Source organism: Salminus brasiliensis, chromosome 20, assembly GCF_030463535.1.
Source record: "Salminus brasiliensis chromosome 20, fSalBra1.hap2, whole genome shotgun sequence".
Lineage (NCBI taxonomy): Eukaryota > Metazoa > Chordata > Actinopteri > Characiformes > Bryconidae > Salminus > Salminus brasiliensis.
The window spans coordinates 16129402-16144488 of NC_132897.1; the positions used below are offsets into that span (position 1 = coordinate 16129402).

General features: G+C 39.6%; 1 protein-coding gene across 1 annotated transcript in view; it reads right to left on the reverse strand.

Annotated features, from left to right (window-relative positions):
- Positions 1–322: 322 nt before the first annotated feature.
- Positions 323–15087, reverse strand: part of arid3c (AT rich interactive domain 3C (BRIGHT-like)) — a 70736-nt gene continuing 55971 nt past the window's right edge. Inside the window, exons 4-8 of the mRNA XM_072664805.1 lie at positions 9452–9635; positions 8243–8487; positions 5254–5544; positions 2646–2735; positions 323–1077 (exon numbers count right to left, since the gene is read on the reverse strand). Coding sequence (XP_072520906.1) covers positions 896–1077; positions 2646–2735; positions 5254–5544; positions 8243–8487; positions 9452–9635 — 992 coding nt within the window. The 3' untranslated portion in view covers positions 323–895. The remainder of the gene's footprint in view (positions 1078–2645; positions 2736–5253; positions 5545–8242; positions 8488–9451; positions 9636–15087) is intronic.

Consider the following 15087-nt stretch of genomic DNA (forward strand, 5'->3'; position numbering starts at 1 on the left):
TTATGATTGTCCCAATCTATGAAAGATTCTGTGGACGCAGGGCTTGAAAAGGATATTCGATTGAGGTTTTCTCTTGTACGTTTATCTCCCTGACTTTTCGATGCCCTCAATTAAATGGCATGTGCTTTGACTACAGCTAAAATATTAATATTCAGTAATTTAGTTTGATAACTCTCATCATTGCATATATAGATATACATATATATTTTTCCATCTCTGCATTGGCATCATCTAAACATGATTTGTAATGGGAGAAGCTGTGCATATGCAAAAAAGGACATCACACACACACACACACACGCACACCACAATGTTACCCATATGCTCTTTGGTATTAGCTGAAAGTAGAGCTAGTCTGTTGTTCAATCTAATAATTCACGTGAAAAGATATTTGGAAAGTACTTAAAGAGGGACGAGGTGTACTTTTTCATGCTCAACAGCCAGTAGAGTCCATACTTCTGTGGAGAATCCTGCTGGAGCGCTTCATTCGAGCAGTCGAAGCGCTCTTTTCCTCAGCTTTCTTTTCGTTTTCCTCACCTGTTTGTGGCACGGTCATACAGAGAGCCTCGTAAAGAAGCTTCACGCTTAAAAAAAGTGTCCTCAGAGGGGAAATAATAGCGTGCCTTGTATGTATATTTAATGCACTTCACATGTGCTGCCGCAAGCCGCTGGGACTAAGCGTAACCTTTTGTTCTCTCCGTGTAAGTACTTCTCCGGAGATAGACGTCAGATTCTGTCACAGAAGGATCATTGGAGGACGTGTACAAAAAAAAAAGAGCAGGAAGTCCTCATCAGAGGATACTGAAGAAAAAAAAAGAAAGTGGAGAGTTTAGCAGCCTGCACTGTGTCTTTGAGAAAAGGGGGAGCAGGTTCGGTGGCTTTTGCAAGAGGCGGCTCAAGGCGAGGCAGCCGGTCCGTGCAAGGAGGAACTTGATGAGGAGGAGGATGAGGAAGAGGACGGCGGGAGGTGGCTGCTGAGCCCGGGGCTGTTGCTCTTTCCCTGAGAGCCGGTGTGGTGCTGGCCTCGCTGGCTGCCCGGCATGACCGAAATGGCCGGCTTGCGAGCAAACAGCACCCCTGTGGTCGGTGGAAACACAGTAGAAGTCTCAGTGAATGGCAATTTAGCTGTGCAATACAACCAACATCTACAATGAATACAAACTCAAAAGACTCCGAACTTGATGGCATTTTTACCTCTATGAGGTGTAAAGTTTTGCAAACATGCTTTGAAAAGTGCACATAATGAACAGACATTTAATCAGCTACTTGTTATTATACAGTCTATACAGACGTACACTAGCTGTTTTTTACATGTTAACTGGATAAGACCCCTAATTCTGTTTTTAGAGAGCAAGTGTCCAGCATCATTAGACTGGTGCTGGACTGATCAAACTTTTTTTGCTAATCCAGGCATGTCCAGCACTGCAAAATTCAAAATCTAATTTGTCTAATTAATCTCTGAATGCATTTATTTTAGTATAGCACTGAGCTTTTAGGTTTTAGGCACAGAAGCAAATTGTTTAACACTCTAAATTGATGCAATGAATACATTTAAACATTCATGCAACAAAAGTACATTTCTTGTTATAAAGTACTTATATATCTTATGAGCCAATCAGAACAGCAGGTTTAATTCCAGATTTCTCCTTGAGAAGCTTCTAGCCACTACATGGATTTGTTCAAATCCACCAGCAGAACGCCTGATTTAACTTAATGAAGTATTGATTAACCTAAACAGATATTGGATAATGACTACAAATAATGCTGGGTTTCCTTAAGGAGAGGTTTGGAAATGGTTAAACAAACAATAATTTCCACATTTAATCACTACTTTTTGTAGGAATGTTAACCGTATTTATTCTAATATTAGTGTTTATTCTGAACAAAGGATATATCTACTGCCTATAGGAAACTACAACCTTTAAAAGTACTGTATGCAATCCTATATAAATGTGTAGAAAACATTGTGAAATGATGCTTGACAAATGAATTCTGGAAATGTGGTAAAAAGTTGCCCAACTATTGAATAACAAGACCGACATAACTGACTATTAAAATTGCAGTTTGCAATGTTGAAACAGCCTCATGCTTTCCTAAGAAAAAAACAAAGAGATAGCAGCCCCTCTGCAAATCGAGTAATATCGTGCCTGCTACAATTGCTTGCACAATGGTTTTGGGCACTGCGGCAGTGGCGGAGAAATCTTCATTGATTCATTCACTAAATTTATACTTCCTGTACTGGGAAGAAGGTAAAAAAAAAATTGGCATACTTTAGCTTGATCTCATTCTCAGAAAGACAAAAAAACCCCCACAAAACTTTCCCAGCACACTTATGGTGGCCACTCCAATGACCCATCTTCAGGTAATTACAGTGGCTTCCTTGCCAGGCACAAGCACTGTATCCACCCTAAGCAAGGGCCCTTTCCTCTCAGGCACGAAAGACAATAAGCTCCATCGACCTCACAGCGCCTGGGCCCAATTTCGAGATATTTAACTTTTTTAACTCTATTGGACTTGCCACTTCATTACAATGGATTTTATAGCAAAGACATCAAATTGTGTGGAGGACTAAGCGCAGGGGGTGCTGCTATAACTTATTGAATTTCCTGCCTGCAATTACATCAGCAAACGGCCGCTCTATTTACCTGTGTAGACAACTCCATTTATTTCTATTGACATGTTGATGCTGCTAATGCCGTTGGTAGACAGGTTCAATGCGGTCTCTTGTCTATCATCTGTCAAGAGAGGAGCCAGAGAGCGAGGGAGAGAAAAACTCAATATGAGCATTTATAAAAGGAACACAAGAAGCAAGAGGAGCGCGCCGCTGACTATCGGCGATAACTCATGAGTGACAGGATAAGGAGCAGTTTATTAAAAGAGTTCAGAAGGAAAGGGAGGAAGTGGGGTGGGTAGGTGGATGAGGAGTAAGGGGGGGGGGGGTCTGTCAAAACCACGTCTTATTCATTTGAACTTTTTGGTTATCTCAGGAGAAGGCACTCTGTAGAGGGTCTGTATCATAAAACACAGGGCCTTTTGAAGGAATCGTGGGTATCGCTGACGCTAGCAAAGGAAAGAGGAGATTTTAGATTATTTCTCTGTTGATACAAGTGGAATTCTGAAATGGGAGAATTTTGGAATTCAACAAAATGATGAAGTAAGGTTGTTTACTTTAAACTACAATATTACATTTGAATATTACCGCCAGACTAAGATCATCTACAGCTATGACTATGGAACTATGTTAACTCCTAAAGCTTAAAAGAACCTCTTGAAAGAATCTAGATCTGCAAATTGACACTGTCTTAAGAAAATCTCAGGTTATCTTTTGAAAATGCCTGCTGCAGTGGGTGAATGCCGATTATATGCAACCGGTGTGTGTGTGTATGTGTGTGTGTGTATATATATATATATATATATATATATATATATATATATATATATATATATATATATATATATATATATATATATATATATATATAAAAATAATATATATTTTTTGTTTATTGAGGGAAAATGCAATATTGAGGTTTGACTGCCCTGCCAGAGGCTAAATTATTTGTTGCATCATTTTAGGGGCTGCAGCTACAATAAAGAGCGCTTTAATGTCTATCATTTCTATCTCATGTGTCATTACTAGAGACGCCTCAATGTATTTCCAGACGTGGTTGAAGCAAATAACATTTAAAATAATCTTTAAATTGCAGAGTGTTTGACTGTATTACATCAAGGCCCTGCCCAGTGCTGTGGAATTACGTTGCCATTTTCCCATCGTACAGTATATAAAGCCCAGTCTATCATTATGACTGATACAAGAGTAACACTCATGCAGAAATAACATATTGCTCATGGAGAGATAGACCCCGCAATCTTCTCACGGACTCTGTCATTACGAAGTGCATGACTTATGGCTCATCTTTAAGCCAGGTGTAGTGAAATCATTACCATTTTGCTCGTAGCCAGACAGCAGCATTTGTATTCATTTAGAAACGGCTCGTATTTGACCCGGATTTAGGAGAGTTTAGGAGGTTTCTTTCTCTATAACATTTTCATGCCTGGCACATAAAATGAATTAAATGTGATTGATCGTTGGAAGCTTAATATTTCGCAGTTATGACCTGAGCTAAGGCATCTGCTGAGACAGATGAGTCAAACTGTTTCAGAGGCTGCCATCCTTTACTCTTTGTAGCTTATATACAGAGTTAAAGGAGTTATTCATCAACCGCACGGCCTGAGTAGGGGTAAATATTACATCGACCCTCTGTTTCCTGCTCTAGATTAAGGGATTTGCCAACTGCTGTTAACTGTCCGGGATTCACAGACTCAGTTGGGATCGTTCTACTGTTTATACATAAACTTAACCTTATTTTAGTTTTTATAATTCATTTACATTACAAATTTGCTAGAAAAGTAATTGGTTCCCTAACTGTCTATGCGATTAATCACTTTTAATTCACTTTTATTTCTGAAAAGTTCAAATCTGCTGCTTCTTCTTTCATTAGTTTAAATGGTAAAACCTCCAAAATGCTAACTTTACACTAGAAGACTTCACTTTTTAAGCCTAGAACCTGCACTTTGGACTCAATTTCTCATCTTTATCATTTTAGATATTAAAATGCCAGCGATAACTTTAACTTCTAAGGGTTAATGACCTTCATTAAACCATGCCTGGCAACAGTAACAACAGTTCCAGACTAAATGACCTTGCTGCCTTACATGAAACTATGACTACTTCCACTGACTTGTGACACTAAACTGAAACATGACTCCCCTTTTAAATATCTGAATATCGTATGTGCAGAACAACGCAGAATTCTACACATACAGCAACTGCAACATACAGCAACTGTAGGACCAGATGTGATGTAAAATATAGTGTGAGATAGCTAAAGCTTCCTCTCAGGGACATTAAAAAATACACATCAAGTGATGGTTGAGACCTTCACTACTAATCTCAGCTCTCAAATTATAGTGCCATAGCATAACGCAGACAGATCTATTATTACCCTACTACAAATACTATAATTACAGTGAAATATATACATTTTAATGGTAGGTGTTGTGTTTTTTTGTCATGATTTTTCAATATCATTACATCTTTAATGAGAATCCTGGACTAGACACTAACGGGCCACAGTGCACTGTGCTATAATTAAACTACGTTATAATCTAGCAGGAATAGAACTCTCATATATATTCTTTCTGTACAGGGGGAGGATGCTTCCACACACACACACACACACACACACACACCTCTGTTGTTCAGCTTAATGTTCATAGGCAGCTGGGTTGCCATGGCGAAGAGGTTGTGCTGAAGTGCATGCTGCATGATCCTCTGCTGCTCTTCGGCCATCAGCATCACCTTCTTCTCTGGCGGCTCTCCGGCCTCCAGCTTCTCCCGCAGCTGCTCCAGCGCAGCCGCCTGAACTGCTGCCGCTGCCGCAGCCTGCGCTGCTGCGGCCTGAGCTGCGGCACTGTGATGTCCAGCCAGAGACATGGGGATGCCCACCCTGTTTGTCAGACAGCCTGACAGCATGGGGTCTTCTGCAGAACAGAGTGGAGGGACACCGTAAGGCCTGCTGCACAGCCCTGAGAACGTGCAATTCACACAATATGATTCAATACGCCAACTTAATTTGATTATAATTTCTACAACAAAAAAAAACAATTCTACACTGATCATGATCAGTGATTGTCCCAACAATAACAGTAAACCCCCTGCAAAGTAATATTATACAATAATAATATTATACTAAAAGTAATTGCTCTATATTTAATTTGGTAAGCATATTAGTAAGATGTTACATTACAGTGGTCCAGCAAAATACATGCAAATATAATCAAATTAAATAAATAAAATAATATGAATAGAAAATTGTGTGTGTATACTGTATCTATCTACATACCAACTTTCACTGTTCCTAGGTGCTAAATGTACAACATGGGAGTAGTTATAAGATTACAGTTACTTTTACAGTTAGTGTCACGGTTACAGATACTATTACAGTGTTAGCATAGTACCGATTATTTGCAGGTAATCCAGGGAGGTACTTTACAGTTGCAGTGAGAAGCAAACACATTAAAGAAAAGCACCTTTAAAATGCATTTAAAGTAAATTCAAGTAATGCAGTTTAAAATACTATAGTCTGAACCCAGGTTCATGTTTCTGTTACACTGTGTACATCGTGTACATTGCAGTCCAATGAGCACAATAAATAACTTCTCCCTATATTAGACGATGATTGGTTTGCAGGCGGGGGTGTGTCTGACGTTGGCGTGTTGTCAGTTTTGCAGACTTGCTTTTCTAGGTGTGGATCTGAATTCTGCCCCCCTACCAGAAACCGACTTCCTTTGAGTACACGCGCGTCATGTAGCAAAATGAGCGCAACAGGTTACCCTCATATCCCTTTTATAAATGTTTATAAATAAGATTTTAACATTCTACAGGTACAGTAGAAAGAGGAATCTGTTGTGCCCATACTGCCGACCATCCAGAACACTGCAAACGAACCATGGTTCAGTTGCTCCCGACCAAGACTACCTCTTTTGGTCGGACTGTATTTAGGTCCTTGGTCCGCGGCCCCTTTCATGTCTGCTATTTTGAGCGCGGACCAAACAAGATATGACTGAAAGCACCCCAAGTTCTGTACTTTTATCTGTCCGTAGTGTCTTGATTTATCACTAGAGACACATTAGTGCTCTATTTGCCCTCGGATGTATAGTTGTGTTCTTCAGATGGAAACGTTTCATTCATTTTTAACACAGTCACAAGTCACATACACCAGAAACATACATTTCCATACAGTGTAAGCACTTCAGAAAGCTGGATCTTGTGGTCACGAGAGTAAAACACCAAATCACGCAATATGTACGCTCTGATCTATTTTAATCACCATGGTGACCACCCTATAAATACCGACAGACTTTGAAAAAAGCGCCTTTGATCCCTTAAGTAGGAAGCTTTGCGTGACTGTGTCTTTTTCCATATGGGAGCTGTAGTGAATCACATCTCGCTGGGCTCCATCGCTCCCACCAGCTTGATGCGGAAACTGCCAGCCTGGGCAAGAGGAAGTCCTGCAAGCTGTTTCCTGTCTGCAGCTGCAAGCCACAATTCACGATGAGCGTGAGTAAAAGACGGGCTGTGCTGTTGCGCAAGTGAAATGACTTCTCCTTCAGGCGGTTTGTGATATGGATTTTAATGAACTCTGACATGGTTCAACCTGTTCTCCGAGCATGCTTGCATTCGGATTAGTCAAAATTCTTTGATTACAATGTACCTTCTTGATGATGTACAGTCATTGCTTAGCTATCTGCGTGACGATAGCCTTTTTTACATTTGTAAATTCTCCCTACTGCTCTCTTCTACAGTACTACTAGAGCCTAATAAACACCCATTTGCATGCCCTTTTGCAACATAACATTTCTACATTTTTAATTAAGTCTTTAAAAGCCTCCAATAGTTATGACTATGGCCATTGTTATGGCTTTTAAAAGTCTGATTAATTGGCTGAATAATTATTGGGTTACTGTCTTACTAACATCATGTAAGGTCCTAATTCAGATACAGAGGCCACTTTCAGGATTAGTGAGACATTTATATGCGGTGCTAGTAAAGAAAGTATGAGCATCAACTGACCAAGCTGGCCTCCAACAGCTCAGGCTTGAGTACACAAACAGTACTCACTGCAAGCCTCTAAATGTGTTTAGACACCAAGTCCTTGACATGTCTCAATAATGCCGTTTTCTGCCTACTTTTATTTCCAAGAATTTGACTCAACCAAACGATGAAAGATATGATTATGAAACCTAGGAGCTGTGGAAATTCATGGTCAGCTCAAATAATTGCAATAATGTTATTATGTAATAATTGTGACTAATGTAATAAATTTGAATAATGAGCACTGGCACAGAGTGGAACTGTGCAATCCGCTATTTAAAATGAGCAGTTTCAGTTAGGCTCTGTTCATCATGTATAAATGACTATATGCAGTATATATATTAGTATGCAGTATGCAGTTTTTGCCAATTTGTGATTCATTAAAAATAGTGCTTATTTGATTTCTGCAAGTAAGCTACCAAAATGTATTCATTTATATTTTCAGCTAAAAAGGGAATGTGTTCTGTATCTAAAAGGACAGCACACATTGAGCAACACAATGAATAATTTGTGTGATTTTTCTTTGTGTCGTTATGTCGTTATGTCTTTACCGTCGTTCCCACGCTAAACAGAAAAGTTTCCCACCTTTCTTGATGACGGGGGTGTGGGCCATTTGTGCTCCGTTGGGGCTGGGCATGCTGATGTGGGGCATGGTGAGCTTAGGGGAGGGCAGCAGGGTGGGCGTGCCCACGGGAGAGTAGTTGAAGAGGGCGGAGCCGTAGCTCTGCCTGCGGCCCTCGCGGCGGTTGCTGTCGATAGCTGCCTGCAGCTCCCCAGGCGAGCTGAGTCCCCGCTTTTCACATTCGTAGGGATATAGGTACTTCATATACCTGAGAGAGGAGACGAAGGCAATAGGTTAAGAAGCATGTTTGAGCATTACTAATCTTGGTGTGGTGCAGTGCAGTTTTATTATTGACCTGTGCTTCTTCAGTTAACAAGGCTAAGAATGCCAACAAACACTGGCCTTAGACTGTCCCCAGTCTCACCTCATTTCATTTAGCCTAAAAATCTCCTAAAACAAGTTATATTTGATTCCACTCAATCAATCTTTACAAAACTGACAAAGCACATCATTGTAGCATTTATGTGTTTTTCTGGGAAAGTATTTACAGTTACAGCCTATTAAAGACATGTTTAAATGTAATGTAATGTTTCCCTGCCTATAAGACTGTAACCCACCTCAGGGTCTCTTGCCTTCCCTTGATCTACATGTGTGTGGTTGAGGGACATCTGTTTTAAAGACCACATAAAAGGGAGCCTATTTCTACGAGATGGGTTCATGACCAGGTTAAGCTGATTGCACACAAGTGCTTAGAATGCCATGTATTTGTTTATGGTAGCCTATACAGGGATATGGAAGAATATGGCTTCTTTGAGGGTGATGTAATTGCTTTAAATTGTGGCTTAAAGAACAGACTTGCACAAACAAGCTCTGCTTCAACTGAAGAGGTCAAAATTTCACATATGTACCAGACCAGAATAGTTAACAATCTGTCAAAACACAATCTGTAGTAAACAACTAATTCATTTCTGTAGTATTCTTAATGGGAAACAATAGGATGGATGTGAACTAAATCCATGTTTTGTTCTATGCATGTGTTTTTGATGTTTATTGGAAAGGAGAAATGGTGTTCTTATGCAAATGTCTTGTGTCCACTTCAGCCGTGTCATATATATACACACACAGCCTTCGACTCTCTCTACTTAAAAGCAGATAATTGAATTGGACTCGATGGACAAGAAGCAACTCGAGGTTATCAACAGGTTGAAGGTGTGAAAGGTTATCGCACTCACTGGGTCCGGAGAGTGAAAGCTGCACTGGTGATGGAGGTAGGGAGGTTCAGGCCTTTGGTAATCTCGCGCCATATTTTCTTATTGATGACTTCCACTAAGCCGCCTTTTTCGGTGACAAGCTTGTAGAGAGTGTAGAGATCCAACACCTGCTTGGCCATGATAGGAATCCGATTCACTGGAGTCCCTGCAGGAGTGGGGGAGACACGCACACACGCACACACAATATCCACAATCAATGGCATTATCTCCAGCTCATCGATGGGTCTCACCGCCGCTTATAAGACCAATCAGTCTGGCATAAGTAAAATGTCCGACATCCCTCTTCCACTTTGGAAAAAAACAATCACTTTTTAATTGCTCGGTCACAAGTCTCTACTTTAAATTATTACAGTGCATTATCACAGTGTATATTCTCATGATCCATATTGTTGCCGTTCCAAGAAAAAATCTTTTGAAATGCTAAACCTTAGAGGAGAAAAAGGTGAATGTTCATAACTGCAATGTATGCTAATGTGAATAGTTTTGGACCAGCTGTTCAAATGGTTGCAAATAAACTGAAAAAGGTGTTACAAGATTTCCATGTGAGAACAATTCAACATAGATTCTAAATTTAGCTTTGTTTTTGCCATCCGGGCCACATTTGGTTTTCCTACATTTTGGTGTTCTGCAAGCACCTAACTAATGCTCATTATTAAAAAGAAATTGTTTATTGTTAATAAAAAAGAACCCCCCCCCCCCCCCCAAAAAAAAAAAAACCCAAAAAAGTGCTTTGTAAAACCCTGCCTTCCTATCACACACATTTTGTACCTCCTAATTTCCCTCAGTACAAGAACAGTGATAATTTGTGCTCACAATTTAATGCTAGGTTGTAAAGAGCGAAGGAGACCGACCCTTTGTGTGAATCGGAGGCCGGCTGACCTCAAGATAATTAACCTGTATTTTGCTGATAGAGTTCCATTGTGCCCATCGGATTTACCATAATAGCAATCAATACGCAGAGAAATATAGCGCAAACAACAGCAAGCGGGCCTTTCGCTGTGAAAAGGGGAGAGGGGAGTAGAAAGATGGTCCATAACAGTAAAAACACATCAATTAGGCCTTGTAATTACGGCTTCATTTTGCCGGTCTGGCATGTGAACTAAGAGACACTATTAAAACAACAGATTTATCCGCGCACCTGCACAGGACAGTGATGGAATTACATTTAAACTAGTGGCACCATCTAAAACAATCAATTGCTATTTCTAACTTCGCCCTAAACTGTCCGTATATCACGCTGCCATTAGCAAGAAAAAGTTTGGCCTTTTTTGGCTGATTTCTCTGTGAGCTGTGCTTTCAGGAGTTTGTTCATTGATTTGTAAAACACTAAGGTGTATTCGTCTGTGTCTTTGTGAGAAATTAAAAAAATTACTAAAAGGTATAAGCAATTTAGCTATGGTTAAATCTGTACAGTGATGAACTGCTATATTCATTATGCTGCTTGCTGTTTGTTGCTCTCTTCTTAAAATTCTTTTGGTACTGTAAAGTAATGGGACGACTGGTCTATATACCCCCCCCCAACTCAACCAATGATCATATCTCTTCTAAGGGTTAATTACACTCTGTAATTTAAGAGTAGCTTAGCAATTAAAAGGAAAGAATGCCAAATAGCCCCTCCCCGGCCTTACTTTACAACAATAGCCTTCATAATACACAGCTCTTCAAAGATAATCTTTAAAACAATTATTTATCCACATACACAAAGGGCTAACCCAAACGAGCTCAGGGCAATAAATAAAAGCTGGCTCGACAAAAGCCAGCGTCTGGCTAAATCTGACCTGGGACAAGCCCCTTTTACAACGAGATTTATGTGTGCTCGATCGCTGGGGTGATGCATTTGTCCCCTCTGATTCCCTGAAAGAGATACAGCGAATAAAAGCCAGAACGAGCTTTTGTCAGCCTGAAGAACCTGATGCAGTCATGCATCATTATGACAATGAGTGATTGTGGATTGCGGGTGGAGGGGGTGGAGGACCATGTTCAGCTGACCCCGCCGTGCAGTCCGCCTGTTAATTGCTTCCTCGCTAAAAGTGCGTAATTGACGAAGCGGTGAAGGGAATAAGCTGCTGGTGGGAGCCAATCATCTCCGCGACTTGCTTCATTGGTAATGTGCGTTTTCTTCGCACACTTCAGGCAGATAATGGAACAGGACTCTCCTGCAATGCGTGAAACGTATGAATAACCGAACCCACCTTCATTCACGTGTATAAAACAGGAAATTGGGCTAACTTGCTTGAGTAAGTCTCCGTTAACGTGCTAGGCAGAAGGCCTCAGAGGCATACAGCTGGACCGTATGACTAAAAAAGTATTATGTTAACGTGTCCGTATTTATTTGTAACACAACTGCACTCTTTGTGGTATTTCACAGACTCCGCAAACTGCACTGGACATGCTGCTGCCTTCATTGCAATGTTGGGCGTCATCCCTCTGAAAGCCATGCCTGTTCTTTTTGGGAATTAAATCACACACAGCCTGTGTAATCTGCGTACAATATCTTGTATAAAATAGTTTTGAATATATTGATATTTATATATATATTCAGCTCTACAGAGACAGAGGGGTGGTCTGTCTGTATCCTTCACTGCAGCATGCTCTCCCAGGGGTGAGATGAAAGCAGTCTGGAACTGCAGACAAGGCCAAGTGGCCAGTCAGCTGGCTTAAGTCTGACTAGTTGCTGTAAGTAGGCTACATACAAAGTTAAATAATAAATCTGAAAAATATAACTTGAACACTATCATTTCAATTACTCATTTATATCCATTTTAATAACCAAAACAGTGTCAGTAGACAAACACAGTACTGGCACATTACTGTTGAAGGGCTAAGCATTTGATTATCTTTAACGCCCACTGTGCTTTGTCCTGTGGGGGAAGGTTATGAGTTGTTGGTGTTGTATTACAGACATGCATATCTCATCTGAAGGATCCATGGGTTTCCTTTCAATAGGTGGTCAAATACATGGGTATGCACAAGTACCCAGTGCTTATCCACTGAAATAACTAAAATGATGCAATAATATTTTAGTTTTGCATTTATTGCTCAAGCAAAATTATCCAAAATTACATATCTTTGTTAAACCAAATGATGGGAACCGTTTAAAGGGGTAATTGAAGTTGAAGGTGTTTCAGAAGAGAGGAATAATAATCAGGTGTGGCTTTAGCAGTCCCTTCCATGTTTCAAAAACGAACTTTGGATCTTCTCTATACATGTCTGGTTTTCACCACGCAGATTTATGGAAGTGTGTCAGACTTTGAACAAAGGAAATTTATTTGTATCACAATTCTTTGTCACCAAGCAGCTTTACCCAATCTGGAGTTAGCAAGAAGAAGAAGACTAAACAAAAAAAGCCTCTATCAATTTACTGCAAGGTGTGTATATATATGAAAATGGAGGAAATCCAGCATCAACAGTACTCTTCCAAGGCATGGTCGTCTAACAAAAATGACTATTTTTTGAATATTTAAGCACTTACAAGCCTCTCCTCCATTGTAACGACTAAAATAGAAAAAGTTCTGATCACATTTTAGGACACATTTATACAAACTTTCTAGCAGAACTGTATACTGGATGTATAAAGAAGCTCTTCCGCAGCATGAATGTGGCATCATTAATCTCCTCCACCTTTTCCTCATTTGGTTTGTCAATTGTCATTCTGCTATAATCAGCAAAATCAATCATGCATCAATGCATCCACATCAACCAGAATAAATCACGACAGTCCAAAAAGTGACCGATATAGAGAAGATAAGCACAGATTCTGGGTGGAGTGTCAAGATTCTTATCAGAAGAGATGTAGCCGTTTTCAAATGATGTAGTCATTTCAAATGATAAGGGAATATCTAGGCCTATCCTTAAATATCTAATAGTTAAAATGAGTCAGGTGACAACATCCACTCAGCCTCAGATTTTTTTATATGGCTGGCAGCATGACATTTCCACTTGAGGATTTCAGGTATGTATTTGGCCAAGTATCTTTGCCTCGAATTGAGAGGCTCAGAGGAAGGAAGGAAGGAAATAAGGGGCGAACTTTGACAAATACAGGAATACCAGTGACTTTCCTGGATATTTGAGTGCCACTGTTTCAATTTGATTCAGTCCTTCATTAGACTTGGACTTTTTCTGTTAAGACTCACCCCCAGCCACCCCTTAACATTTCAGGTAATTTAGCCAAAGGCGAGAAGAAAAAGGTTGAGTCTTAACAGAAATTGCTGAGGTCGACTAAGATGTGGTCAATTTATGTTTGGGGCCTGCAGGAAATCATGAATCACACTGGGTATTTATCAGTATACAATGGGCTATAACACTTGCATTGTTCCTGTTGCTTAAAGATCAAAAGTTGTAAATGGGCCCATCGCTTAAAGCCGCTGAGCTGATTGACGTATCCATTCTTTAGGTTTCATCCTCAAGATGCCTTGAAGAAAGGTTACATTACAAGGATTTACACACACTGTTCACACACCTCATTCTTCAGCTTCTCAAGTACCAACCTGACCACTGCAGAGTCTATGTCTGTGTGAAAGTATTTTTTTTTTACTCCGAATGAGTTATTAGTGGTATTGCTAGCGGTAGTCCTAGACCACATTACTGCAAATTTTCCCCACAAGATTTCTGCATTTCACTACAACTGCAAATTATTCTTCTGCAGTGGCCTTGAAGGTCTCGTTTGAAGGTTTAATGTAAAAAATGATTTGCCATATATACTCTCTTGTAGTAATTAAGTATGTTTTCCTGTGTATATATGAACCTCTATGTTTATAGGTGGTGAAAACTTTTCTTTTAAAAAACTGTTTCAGCAAGATCAATGTTTTTATACAAATCTCTGCTGCAAACAAAAACATAAACTCTGTTTCCAGCACCAAGCGTTTATAAATAACTGGGGTGTAAGCAAATTGTGCGCTTCACCTGTTCTACTGTGGTTAACTGTAGCTAGTTGTAACATTCATTAAAACATTTTGTTAAATTACATTGAATTCTTTGGAATTCTATGTAGTTTGAGCTAAATGAGTTTTACAGTCGAAACATATAAATACTTGTGTTCAAACAAATCTGCTAAAAACATTAAATCTAGTGAAAAAAAAAAGGGCCAAACATGGCTCATATATATTTTGACCACAAATGGTCAGCTATTGACAAGTATTAACATCTATTCACATGACATGTATAGAATGTTTCTGGTTTTCTAAATTTACACTGGGAAGAACTAGTTGTTTTTGTTGTTTGCTGTTTTTAAAAAGCTTAATAGTAGAGCTGGGCAACATGATATTTTATTGTATCATGATAAATTTTGTTATCGTGATAACAATATGCTTTTCTAAGCACATCGAGGATGCTGTTAGTGCTGTAATAAACACTGATCAGCTGCAGGTTTCATTATTAACAGTGTAATTAGAGTGGTTTAAGTAAAAGAAGAAATAACATCACCCTATTCAGTATAGGGAGGAGTATCTAAATAGTACTTTTTAAGGATCTGTCTCTACTGATGTATTTAGTCTGAGATGTATCATGATGAATATTGTGTATCGCGAAGTCTTTAAGTATAGTGCTCTAGTATTTTTACCATATCGCCCAGCCCTACTTAGTAGTAACGCTGCATTCAA